We start from the raw sequence: 14,037 nt of genomic DNA, 5'->3' as shown, positions 1-14,037 counted from the left end.
GATATGTAAGTTGTCAATTCTTACAAAGAATTTAAATTTCAAATTAGTTGCACATGGAATGCACAAGCAATATCAACCAACAACGCCTTAAATTACTTCATATAAAATTCTGGCTGTACTTCAGAGTGATGACCAAATTCTTAAATAAACTTTATAAATCAGTTCTAGAGAACGCGTATTTCAACGTAATCGACATGCCACCAACAGTCTATGCTTTATAATCGGGCTCTGTCGTTATTTAGGAGAACCTGGTCCCATTCCGGGCTAACTTTTCTATAATTGCCCTTTCACCTTAACCCTTGTTTTCACCTCGCCCTAAATATTATAAGGAACTTTTACTGAGAGAACCTCCCAGAACCTTTTCTTTTGACTTGAAGGAGTAATCGATGAAAATCTGTTATTCTTTTGAACTGGTGCTGTAATTCAAGTACATCAGGTCGTGGTTGGATTGCAATTTAAACTGACTGTTGAATTTAACATTCCTTGAAAGATTTACATTGGTCAGCAGGACTTTTTATTTACCCCCTTGGAGAAAACTGCCTTTAAAGCATAAACATCAAAAAGTGTTACATGTTATGTATTGATAGCGGGCGAAAGATAGTTTGATAAGTCTTGCAATGTCTGGGGGTTGCTCTATATTTATCATGAAATGTCATGACCTTAGGAACGGTCCAAATATATTCCATGTATGTCAATTAACATATTCATTGAAAAACTTCCAAAGATGTTAGGCATTTGATAGACATAATTGCCTGTTATTAAACAACATGTAGGGATCTCGATCAAGAAGTTAGAACTTGTTAAATAAAAACTAAAAGAAAGTAGAATAGTAGTACCGTAAAAAAAAGAAATCGGATAAACTGGATATAAGTCATAAGGCTGTTTGACTTAGAGTGCTTAAGCTTCATTGAAAGTGATATGTATAGGAGCTTAAGAAATTGCAGTACAAACCTTTTCGTGTGGCTGAGCATTTTGATTACCGAACCCGATATTTACTCAGGTGAAAGACATGATCTGTAGGAATTTTGAGTTTAGCAAGAAGTAATTATCCGTGTGTCTCACACTAAGTTACACCCGCTTTAAGACGCTTGTGAAAAAGAAAATGTCTGGTTTTGTTTATGCTCACCGATTAATATTTCACAAATGGATTAGCCTTTTACACTTTTGCCAAATATTTGAGCACAGGAAAGGGTATACTTTATACCATACACCATTTGCGACAAACAAAGATCAGGTGTGATCACCTTAAGGTATGCTACGCTTTCAGCTGCAGAGAAATTACGCAACGACCAGTCCAGAATATCCAAACATGCAAAGCAAACACAAGTCTAAGATTGATGATACCATGTCACTATATCAAATAAATATCCCACAAACTAAAATCGAGCAAATGCATTTTTGTGAGAGGTAAAGTACACGAATATTTTGAAAGTTCAACATATATTGAAAGTAGATGATCTGTAAATTAAATCTTCAAAGACTTTGTTCTTTTTTTAAGTTATTCGAGTATGCCAAGATACATTCCGGAAATAGTAGGTTAAATTTCTTCTCGAGCAGCAGTACATAAACACTAAATCATATATACATGTGATGGTGAATTGTCATGATTTCCTTATGCTAGATAATAAAAGTCCGACAATCCATTAGTTTTTTCTTTGTCCATTAACATGAATCTGAAAGTACTTTAAGTATATTATTCGACATGGATTCCTAAATAAGAAGGAATGCCCTTTTAGTCTTAATTATTTTCCCCAAATGGTGTGGCTAATGGCAAGAAACTTGGTATATTCCGCTATATCTGTCTGTAATGTTGCCCAAATTAAGTTGATGCAGATGTATGCTTTTAAAACAGGTTTTTGACATGTTCTTAATTTTAAAGCACTGTCTATGTTCTGTGATGTTGGTTCTTGTTGACTACGCCCGTGATACACCGCAAGTCCCGCAAGATATTTAAAGCTTGATTGTAATTATGAGATCAGAATTTTATGACGTCATTTATGAGTTTGTTTAATTGCAGGTCGTTGAAGCTGCTGCTGCTCATTTTACTGTTGTGCTTAGTGAATGCTTCTCAGGTAAGAGCATATTTCATAATTAGAATTAATTTCTCTAATTTGTGTAATCAGGTCATGTTCTGTTGCATTAATTTTCATTTATTTGTTTAATGTATGCAACTGCTTGATTTGGAAGGAATATATTCTACGTGTTATATTAATTGTGATACAATCAGAAATGTGTTCCTAACATGCAACCATAAAATTGATTTTCAGTTATATAATTATGCAAACCGCAAAATTTCTTGCACAGCCAACAATTAAATAATTACTCCGAAGCTATTTGTATGTCATCGGTATTGTGTCTTTATGACCAAAGAGCTTCAGATATTTTTAGCAGCGTAAAACTAAAATCCCCCCAAAAGTAAAAAAAAAAAAAAAAAAAAAAAAATCAGAAGTAAGATGTAGCATTCGTTGACTCTGGTTTTATTTCCACAGTGTTGACCTTGTTTATCTTTAAAAGCAGTCGTAAACTGGTAGATCTACTTGTTATATGTCGTAAAACACGACTTTTTGTCGTTTGTCGTTAAGTCTTGCTAGTTAGTGTTTGTCTGTTTATCCGATAACCATAACAAAAACAATTAGATGCTGGTCAAATATGAATGATTAATCGTCTGAAATTCTCCTAACTTAAAATAGATTCTGGAATTTTTATAGTTTTTTCCCTGTGCAGGTGATGTCGGAAATTTAGCATTGTAAATGTATGGTCGGTCCAATTCTGTTAAAACCTTGAGTCTAAATATGTAGGTTATGTGGCAAGGAAAAATTCAGTGAAACAAGTTGTTGTCTTGTAAAACGCAAAGGGGAGGAAGGCGTGTTCCGTGTTTTATAACATTTGTTACAAGCATAAAAGACGGACATGCAAAAACGAAAAATGGTGAAAGTCATCGAGGCGCAAATTTGATGTTTAAGAAACCTTTCGGAAGATTCATTAATCATTAGCATAAGTAAGCAAGTAAAGAGAATTGTGGACACTTGTATGCAGCTATCATTCAAGCTCTGTCACACTTTTACGGTAACTTCTGACTTTAGTGCGACATTTACCGAAACCTTCATTTGAACCTTGGCAGAGGTCACACAATTTCTGTTGAAAAATAAGAAATACAGGAAAAATAGTTTGACAAACTCGTGCACTTGATAACAATAATACCTGGTCCTCAGTTCTGTTGTATAAAACTGTATGACACTGCGATGGGTTGTAGTTAGGGTATTAAATTACGCTGAATGATGGACAATGTTCCAATTATTTTATCGAGGAGCCCAAATATGACAACCTACCAACCAAAGTAGCCACATGTATAACTAGGGTGTATGGAAAGTAACTATTGCCCATCGATTTCTGGAAGGTCGAAATGATAGTAGGCATTGTGTAAAATAGAAAAGTGTACTGACAGGACTGGTTCAAATCCATGATGTTGAGTTAAACTGGATAATTGACTGTCCTTCTCCGATACAGTAGTAACGAGGAATTTCCGGGAGGCAAAAGGCATGTGCATACACGGCACCTATAAAACGTGTTTTAGAAATATTAAGCAATTTTCACCGTTGTTCATTGTCTGTGTACTCCTGTGTGTGTGAATCAAATACATGATTAACCATTCTAAAATAAAAATCAAGCGGGTAATTGGTGTCCAGAAGTAATATGCTAATTGGTCCACAAGATCTATATTCTCTTGTTTAGTCCTTGTTTTAATTAGGTCGATGCCGACAAGTTACACATAATTGTTTACTGAGGACATCGTGTGTGGTACTGAGACGTCCGGGGCCTGGACAACTAGGAGTCCGATTTCACTAAAGCCAATGATCTCTTCTTGAGTGTTTATTTTTTGGATCAATTTGGGCTACTTGGGTACAAAGTCTTGCAAGGGAAAGTGATTAGGGTGGCAATTAAAGATAAACACTTGAGGAGAATTTCACGCGATAATATTTTAATAATACACATATTTTATTTTCGAAAGGCCTATTTAAAAAGTTAGCAAACCTGCAAGAAAATCATAGGTTCTCACAGCAACCATACAAGGTATGGCCTATTTCTGTGCATTTATGGTAACCACTGTAGACATGAATTCCAAAAAACCTCGAAAATTCTACCTTCTGTATTTGTCCAAAGTCAAAATACAACGCTGGTATAATATCTCGTTCCGCCTACGTCAGACAAACACTTGTTCTAGTATTATTTACAAGGCCTACAAGATTTCAAACTCTGAAATTAGCTGTAAATCACATAAGATGAACACAGCTAATAGTTAAGTGCACTGGTCAGAATTACGTGAACCGACTTGAAAGGTTCAAACTTAAATTTTTACAAGAGAACGGGATATCTGTTTAGCGAACCTTTTTATTTTATTGACAGCTTTAGTGTTTTTTACTGTGGTTTAACAAAAGTAGCTGTTTTCTATCTAACACTAATTATTTGCTTAATGTCTCGACAAATATTGACCAACTGACCGCCAAAACCAGATTACCATGTGGTTTTGTCGTGTTCTCTTCATAAAATTGAAAGAAAAGGAAAGTAAAGTTCTCTCTCTCTATATATCTCTCTCTCTATTTTTGAATATATTGACTCCTGTTTAAGGGGCAATATTTCAAATCATCAAAGAGAAATATGAGGCCTTATCTTATAGTGTCGCATACTTTAACGTGTTTATGCAGACCGTGTCATGGTACAGTATCAGGGAATATATCTACATATTTACCAAATATGATGGTGTGCATTAATGTATATCAGATTAATATATTAAGTATATAAAAGTAGAAGCGTTCAAGTATTTTATAATGATAAGCTACTAAATTAACTTCAAATTTTTAGGATGCTCTTAATGCAGGGCTGAACCGTTCTCTGGTATAAGGCCATTTAAGGAAAACTGGTACCATCAAAAATTCCTTTGTATGACAGATGTGCACAGGAAAGACAGAAGCCATGAATAAAACATGCAAATAAACATAAAATCTGTCTGCATAATTACACTTTGCATGTGTGTCTGAATTATCTTTACATGCGACTGATCTCCAATCAGGATACAAGTACAGAAATTTAAAAAAAAAAAAAAAAAAAAAAAAAAAAAAAAAATTCCATCTATTTCAAAATCACCAGCATTTGTCTATCCAGTCCCGACCAAAGTCAAAAGTGAAGTGTTTAAATTCCCTTAAAACACCAGAACAAGACATCGTTACTTCTCTTTGCCAAATTGCAGCTCTTCGTTTTGGTATTTGGCATGTACTTTAACGCACTGCATGTGTTTGTTAGACATGTCACAGACTCTCCGAGAACTAGATTCTACACGGCAGTTATTAGTTCGAACCGATTGGGATATTTTTAATGTTATCTATATTGCTTTATCATATCCTACGATCATTAAATATTTAAAACACCAACTAACCACTCTTCAGAAGACCCAGATAGCGGAGCATTCCCCACTCCCCACAAAGACTTAATAAATAAAACAAATAATACCACATTAAGTTAGCACTCGGGGACAAGTTGATTTCGAAGTTCAGGAATGCTTTCTTCATTAACTGGTTTTCTCATGATGTACGTAAAACAGTAAGATTACGCCAAAATAGATGATAAATAAAAAGATATTCTCATAAGAATCAGAGGCATTATTTTTATTTAATATTTTTACAATTTCAGACTTCAAAAGAAATCTTTTTGTACGAAAACGATAAACACTGCGTGAAGTTTTTAAGGAATTGCAAAATCAAAGCCATAGATTCGGGGAAGGGGCAAGCAATTGCTTTTAAAATTTTCCACTAAATAAAACGCATTTAACTAGGAAAAACACTTGTATGTTTGAGAACGAACTGAATTTATAATCTTATCAGTTAAGGCAAATTTACTATTATTCACATATCGCTAGTGACAACTCTCTCTCTCTCTCCAAAAAATTATACTGAGTCTCATTTTCAATCCAGACCGTGAAGAGTATGCAGTTATGAGACCGATTCCTTATCTGAGGTTGACAAAATATCGCCCTTTTCGTTCACAAATTGGCTAATGATTTACGACGGGATAGATACAGGCTTTTTATTTTTCTATACAGGAGGTCCAACATGCAACTTTACAAATTAACAAGATCCGTTACAAAAGATCGAGTATATCAAGGTACCAGCCTTTGGTTAAACTCGTAAATTTAAACATCAGTCTGAGCTATCCATTTGAAATACCATCTTTGCATAAAAATCGAGTATTTCGTCATTTTAGGATAGAGATAATCGATACAAAGATCTGGTTTGTGGGAAAATTAGATTCTCACGCTTTTTTGAAAAGGAAATTTCATTCATGTATATTTCTTTGAAGAAAACTCAGGTAAAATTTGTGATCTTGGTTTGTCATGGAAACGATTGACAAAATATGTGCATATGTTTTATAGAAAAAGCTCCATCAATTAAAACGGGTTCTCTCAATCCAGTCAATCATCATAAACATTTTGACGGCGTGGGACTCTTGAGTTATGCTTCAGTTATGCTTAAGACATGCTTCAGTTGGCGACTCATTAGTAATTAAATATACCTGTACCAGCATGCCAGTCTTTGATCACCTCCTTGCATGGCACCCAAATGATTCCGGGAAAACACAGACACATTTCTAAACTTATTTTATACCCATATATAAAAGTAAAATAAGCACAATTATGGCTGGTATGTTGATTTTTTCCCGTGATTTTATTATTTTTAGAAATCTATGGGATGTTAGAAAATTTTTATATACAATTCAGCATTAATATAAAATTCTTAGGAGAATAGAAAATTGCAAGATTGAGTTTTCTTAACAAAGCAAGGAACAGCTGCGGAAAACTCCGATAGATAATTCAAAAAAAAGGTTTTAAAGGAGGGCACGAACAGGATTGTTAAGGATAAAAGAGAATTCTAATGAAGGTCATTTGCTGTAGATTATAGCTCTCCACGTATTGTCCAACCACTGTGGGTTGTTTCTGAGTTAGACCTCGTTATTGCTTGTAAGATGTATAATATATTCATTTCGTAAAGTTGAACTTTAGATCGCGGGTCTATAATTCCATTTGATACGACCCTAATTAACTTTTTGCAAGTGACGAGCTTAAAAAATAAATGTTTTGTAATTGATGCATTTAAAGTAATTATCACATAGAAGAGAAAAAAGCAGAGTATATTTGTAGATTTAAAAGGCTATAAGATGTGTATTTAAACATTCATAAACAGTTTAAACAAATAACTCAAATATTTTCATTTGTATTTTCATGTGAAGAAATGAGCAACCCCTGCTGTTTTAGAAGCCTTTTAGTATTTTAATGTTGTTTTTGATAGATGACTTACAAATCAGCAATGTATATAAAGACTTTAGAAATGATTTCTCTGTAGATCGTTAAACCATAAATGGGGAACGCACACAATTGACATTCTCTTGAAAATACCCTCAAACTTAGAGCTTTTAAAGTAGTCTCTAAAGACCAAATTATAATGTTATATAATGATGTTAAATTCCAAAAATGTAATCGCAAAGCAATGCACTGATTTGATGTAAAGATACATTAAATAGTTTGTACTTTTGATAGCTTGCACAGAGCATTTCATCAGCGTGAATTACGAACATTTTTATTCCAAAAAAATCTTATAAACCGTTCTTCCGTTCGTTATTAATGTTAAAATGTTATGCTTTGATGAAACTTTCAAATAGTTTTACTGCATCACTGGTCAATAGTTTCGAAATTATTGCTGCCAGTAATTCTCTTAATATACACAAAATGGCTTACAATCTAAAGACTGACGTAGAAAGTCACTAATTACTGAACAATCAAAATTTTAATTGATGGCAAACAACTTTAGGAAGTAAAATTATTACAGTTATTAATTTCTTTTCAGGTTGTCTCGGGTTTCAAATTTAATCTACACAAGTTACCAAAAACTCTAAACGGGTCGCAAACAAGTTTGGTGCGAAAAGGCTACTTGTGGAACGTCTGCTCGACAAGATTTCTACGAATAAAAAAGCCTGGGTCTAAAGGCGTTGACGCATCTGGAGAGAAGGGAAAAGACTTCAGTGAGTATACAAGGTTTACAATTTGGATAGTAAATTATCCATTTAGTATCCAAATATCCACATATTTCACAGTAGTCATATCCCTCCAGGAATAGCATTCATAATGTAACCGATGACTTGGTAGTCTTTTTTTAAAGGTTGTGCTCATTTTATTTTTTTCTTTTAAAAATGGGTCTCTTTTTTGAAAGTACATGTATATGGTTGGACCGAATGTTTAGTGCGAAAATGACATAATCTTAAATAAAGAATAAACTGCTATAAAGACGGGGTAGAGGATATTCTGGGTGGTTTAAATTTCAAGACTTGCTATTTTGCCCACATGCACAAAGCTATTATCCGGTGTAGAATTAGGAATGAACACAAGCATCATTCAACATTTTTTAAGTTACCTATTATGAAATGTTGAGATAGTTTAAATTCCAGATCTGATTATAAATTCTACCGAGCATGTACAAGGGGCTGATAAATAAGTGTCGTATCTCAAACAGCGGCTCCCTTTTTAATATAATTATGATTTACCATGATAACATTAGTACATTCCTACAATATCTTGCTGCTATAAGATGACCCCAGTCTCGCTTTCACTCAGTGACACCAATATATTTATAATATTCAAGCTTATTATTTGACACACCTTTTTTAAAGATATAAATTATAAATTGATTTTGTTGATTGTAGTAATTGTATTAACTGTGGTATATTTTCAGCTCTTCTCAAGATAACCTCCATAGACGGTGGTTTTGTTCGAATCCAAGGGATGGATAACAATTTATTCCTGTGCTTTAACAAGAAGGGCAAGCTGAGGACACGGGTGAGTTCTCATCTGTGACGTCATATCGTCACATATTTCTGGGAGAATCTCAATCCACTGATAAAGAAAATCCACTGTCGTCTGAAATTAATTCAAGCCCTCAAAATTTACATATACATTTCTTTCAAGATTAAAAGATGGTATGCATATGAATCATAACGTCTTCCCTGGATTTGTTCAGCAAACTCTAAGAGCATTTGAAGGAATCTTTATGGACAAATCTTATGAATTTTTACATCATAAATTTACGTTGAAATTTACGTTGAAATCCATCATAATGAATTATAAAGTCTTTAAGAATTATCACCATTATATTATTAAATATTATAAGTAACTTATTAGAATGCGTATTAATTAGTAGAGTGTAAGTGTACATTTATTTCGATACAGGCAAGGCAACGCTCCATTCATTTTGTTGGAAAGATCACAACTTCTTTAGAATTGTAAAATCTAAAGAATGTTTGTTGACTCGGACAGAAATGACCCTAATATAATGACCAAAGGTTTATAAGGAATAGAGTTATACAATTTTTTTAGCAACTAACTCGTGCGGTTAACTTCATGCCGAACGGTGCACCTGTGTTCGCCACTAATCCGATTAAATCCCCCCACCTGTGTTCCAAATGGATTTTGTAAAATTTGGCCAGAGCATTTCATTTCCTTAGCCATACAGCTAAAGATTACGCTGAGAGAATTAAAGTATTCCAGATTTGGCTTTTCTTGTACAGGATAGGCCGCCAACCAAACGCATATCCAAAAAATACGTTTCTTCACCAGACCGTAAAATAAAGATCTCGCAGCTGAAACCACAGCGAATGATAGCCAAGGAAATGCTAATTAATTTGTTAATGAATGTAATTCGACTGAATTTATTAAAATTTATTTTGATATTATGCCGTCATTTACCAGCTGTATTAGAATTTAAATCAGACAAGTCAAAATGCTAAAAACAAAAATTAAATAAAAAAACGAACATAAAAATGAAAACAAACACACCGTAGCAATGAGCCATGTTAATGCAAAACGCCGATTGTAATTTTTTATACTAGTATTATTTTTTTGAAGTGTAGTTTACTAATTATCACGATATCATTTAAACCGCTTGTAAACTGGTAAATTTGTTTTGACTCTTTTTTGGTAGTACAGCATCATGTCATAACAGGGGACTTTCTCAGGTATCGATGTTAGTTGTGAGACATAACATGTCACTTGTAAAACCTTTGTTTGCTAGATAAAGACTTAAGGAACATCTCTGGAAGATTTTAGGCCGCACAGTTAGTGATAGTTAGAAAGCACACAATGAAGAAAAAACAATGGAATCGCATTGCACTGTTTAATCTCACTATTGAAATATAAAACACGAAATATGATAGGTGACCATATCTCAGGAATTCAAACCTGTACATGCGTCACTTTAAAATTTGACGATGTTATCAAATTCTTTATAACGTTTTTGTGACCTCATGACTTTCCAAGTATTGGAAACATGCTATGACCTTTGTGCTATGTAGCAAAATGATAGAGACCCCAAGCAGTGTCAACCTATACCTCCCACCGCTCCAGCAATCCGGGAGGCAATGAACTTCGGATTAAGTTTTTGGTCTGGGTGAAACTTTTTTGATAGGTTTGTCATGTGTGTGACAATTTATCGTGTTCAGGTGCTACTAAATACCAGGGCGAGTGAGAATACATGGCTTTCAAACAAATCTGTAAATGACCAAAAAATGATAAATTTTATAAATGTAAAATAAAAAAAAGAGGAAACCACGCAAAAACAAACAAACCCGAAAGGGTCATAAGAAAAATTTATATTTAATTATTAAGCTTATTTCATTGCTTGTAATTGCTGCTAGTTTACGTTAAAACAGAACTGTTAACAACTACATGTACATGGAACCAATTGAAATTGCTTAACAGTAATATCTCAATGAGCTTTAAATTTCATTTCTGAATAGGCATAACTTGCCGAGGAGGATCCTAGATTTCAAATAACAAAAGTTATTCAACATACTATGGATTAGGTTCAGAATTTATATTTAACCGAGGTTAAAAGCCAAGAGACATGTCACTTTCTCCACAGGTGTTTCGCAGACATCGACAATAATGTGATAAGACAATGGAATATTTGTGGATTTAAACAATGCCATTTCATGGTCATCATTCACCCAGTATTTTACACGTACTGACTGTTAAATGGAGAGAAAATTTTCTATGTAAGGACGTGTTAGCACTATTATTGAGAGAGAATGTAATATGTAATCATATCCTTTGCTCAGGTGTTATAGTTAAAAGACGCAAACAATTTTTATTTTAAAAGTCATGTTTAAAAATTTTCGGGTCACCATCAATTAGATTAATAATAATAATAAAAAAAACTTTATAAGGCCATCTTTAAAAATTGTTTGTTTGTCCCCTCCCGACCGACTTGCTAAAATGGTCTGACTTTAAAACTTTTTTAAACCTCCAGGAAACGATTACAGTATTATTATTGTTGCTGTTGTTGTTGTTGTTGTTGTTGTTATTATTATTATTATTATTGATTGATTGATTGATGCATTTTCTCATCCCATCAAGAACTATTTCAATTTTAATAATACTTTCAATTTTTAATAATTTTTTTAAAATTCAGCATTGATATTGAGAATTTCTGGGGGGGGGGGGGGATTTTTCCCACCTACACACATGTATTGTAGCTACCGACTCATTTTTTTTATCCTGGGTCGGGAGAGGGCAAACAAACATTATTGTGAAGATGGTCCTACTACTTGTAGCTTTGCTCGTGTAGTTCTTCATGTATATTTTTTCTTCTTTTACAGAACAGGCCTCCGAAGTCCCTACCCCACAGTTGTGATTTTTCACAAAATCTGACAAGAGATGGCTTCGATACTTTTAAGCTCCGTGACAGACCAGATTGGTCAGTCGGATTCAAGAGAAATGGCAGGAAGTTACCCGGTTTCCTTCGACCTGGGAAAAATCACGAAACATGTCATCATTTTTCGCTAGAAATAATAGATGGAACTGTTTTAACACAACCTTATGACTTCGACAAATTACCAAAAGACTATGTTTTTCCTAAGAAAAGAAAAAATCAGAATAGGCAGAAAAGAAGGAGAAAAATTCGACATAAGCGGAGAAAAAATCTGCGTAGAGGAAGACTAAGGGGACGCCATTTACTAGAGAAACCTAACGGTATTGATAGGTGAAATACAACTTATGGTTCTTTAGGATTTAAAACTATTTTATCCCGGAGCTTTTCCTGATGGAGAAAAATTTTTCAAAATGTGTTCTCCAGGAGCGCTTCAAGTTACCCACCGATGTGATTGGTATAGCACGATGTGATTTGCAAAGCAGCAAGGGAATCCTAGTGGAATATTTTAGCGGTTCTACTTTGGAGGTCTGTAAAATGAGCATAGCAGTGAAATACATGTAACGTCTTTCTAGACCCAAAGGGGTCGCCATTGTGATAGAAAGAAGGACATGACTTCTTTCAAACAGTTTATCTGAATGCAATATATATCTTGTATCGGTCATCAAGAGTGTATATAAACACTAGGCCAGGCTACCCAAATTTAAGCCATAACTCAAAATGTTCAATGCATTAAAAATGTGGTAGACGTAATATGATTTTATGCGCATTGATATTGGATTAGAATGGATGTATGTTGTCGGCTCCGTATTGAAGAGAACGATCCGTCCCAAAGCGGAGCCCAGAATAACAAAGCGGATCACTTTTAAAGGATTCTGTTTGGAACGACAGGTTATTAGATAGGTTTTTTATCGGCAACACGGGTATATACAATGTCAATGCTTGTCCTATGTTGGTGCATAGTGACGTCAAATAAGTCCATGTTTTGTTCCTTAAACATTCCGAAAATTAAAGTCATTTTAGACTATTAAATAAAATATTTGGAAAGTTATAAGCGCTATTGGTGTCGTGACTATTTTGACATTTGAATATAAATCATATTTCAAAACCTGTTGTTAAGAAAGGGTGTAAAGTTCGATCGTGTGTGAACAGTAATTTATTTCGTTATTGCCATTTTTGCATTTAACATTTATATTTTCACGAACTGGTAGCTTACATATTGTTGGAAATCCATCATAAGTAGATAAAATATTGTAATAGTCATGTGATATGGCCAGTATATTAAACTGAAAACGATTTGTGACGGGCATTGATGTAAGGTCAAACATTCCAAATGGACTTAGGAACTCTTCAGAAATGGGAGGTGATTTAAGTCGTAATCAAAGCACTAGAATCGTTTTCGAATTGCCATTTTCGCTTTCTAGCAGCATAATACTGATACGACATTCAGATTACTCAAACTGAAATCCTTATATATATTTGTACGTCGAGCGTGACTTATAAACAAACATGATTTTTGAGAAAATAAAATCTACATGTACCGGCCTTAGAGGCAGGAATCAGTCGTTTTTCCAGGTCTTTGAAAAAAAAGTTATGTCACTTCCACATGACTTCACTTGTTTCAAAAGTAATCACATTTGTTACTATTTATAGATGTCCTAAAACTATTGATGGTGCCTATATTGTATTGATATACAATGTTTTGTTTTGTTTCCATGGTTATTGTTTGTATAAGATATGTAATTGTTACCAAAGAATATTTATTACATTTTGTATATATCTATGTTAAAATTGTCCCATAAACTGTGTACCTAGTGCACATAGTGCAGTAGATACAATTAAAATTGAACTATCCAACAATTACTAATTTGTTTGTTGTTTTCTACCTTGATTCTAAGATTGTCGTCCTTGGGTAAGAGCAAGGACAAAGATCTGAAGTTTGAGAATTTCAATCAAACCGTCTTTGAAATGAAAGCATCCTATGATGGTCAATTTCGGATTGTGAACGGGACAAGTTCTTGCACAAGGCACCAGGCTTATTAAGAGATTCGAACAACATGCTTAATATTTCAAGTCACAGTAAACCAAAGAAGATTCCTGAAAGTGACTTAACATATACAAAGTATGAAATGACAAATCTATTTTTAAGATATAAGATATGCTAATTGAAAAATGAATGCTAGTACACATTGTTATTTTGAAATGAAAAGGTATTGGTAAAAAATGTAAAATTATTGCGACTAAGTGTTTTAAAAAATGATTGTTTGGTTGACGAATGTGACAGTTATAAAGT

General features: G+C 33.7%; 1 protein-coding gene across 1 annotated transcript in view; it reads left to right on the top strand.

Moving 5' to 3' along the window:
• The window catches only part of LOC133203021 (uncharacterized), a 17,724-nt gene extending 4,117 nt beyond the window's left edge, over nt 1-13,607 (top strand). The window contains exons 2-5 of the mRNA XM_061338878.1: nt 2,018-2,072; nt 7,893-8,067; nt 8,775-8,878; nt 11,695-13,607. Of these exons, the coding sequence (XP_061194862.1) occupies nt 2,018-2,072; nt 7,893-8,067; nt 8,775-8,878; nt 11,695-12,081 (721 nt within the window). The 3' untranslated portion in view covers nt 12,082-13,607. The remainder of the gene's footprint in view (nt 1-2,017; nt 2,073-7,892; nt 8,068-8,774; nt 8,879-11,694) is intronic.
• Nucleotides 13,608-14,037: the final 430 nt, after the last annotated feature.

This window comes from Saccostrea echinata, unplaced genomic scaffold (genome assembly GCF_033153115.1).
Source record: "Saccostrea echinata isolate AGI-Se365-2 ecotype Australia unplaced genomic scaffold, CSIRO_AGI_Sech_v1 ptg000047l, whole genome shotgun sequence".
Classification (NCBI taxonomy): Eukaryota; Metazoa; Mollusca; class Bivalvia; order Ostreida; family Ostreidae; genus Saccostrea; species Saccostrea echinata.
The sequence above is the reverse complement of the archived record's forward strand: the minus strand, read 5'-3'. Positions and strand labels throughout refer to the sequence as shown.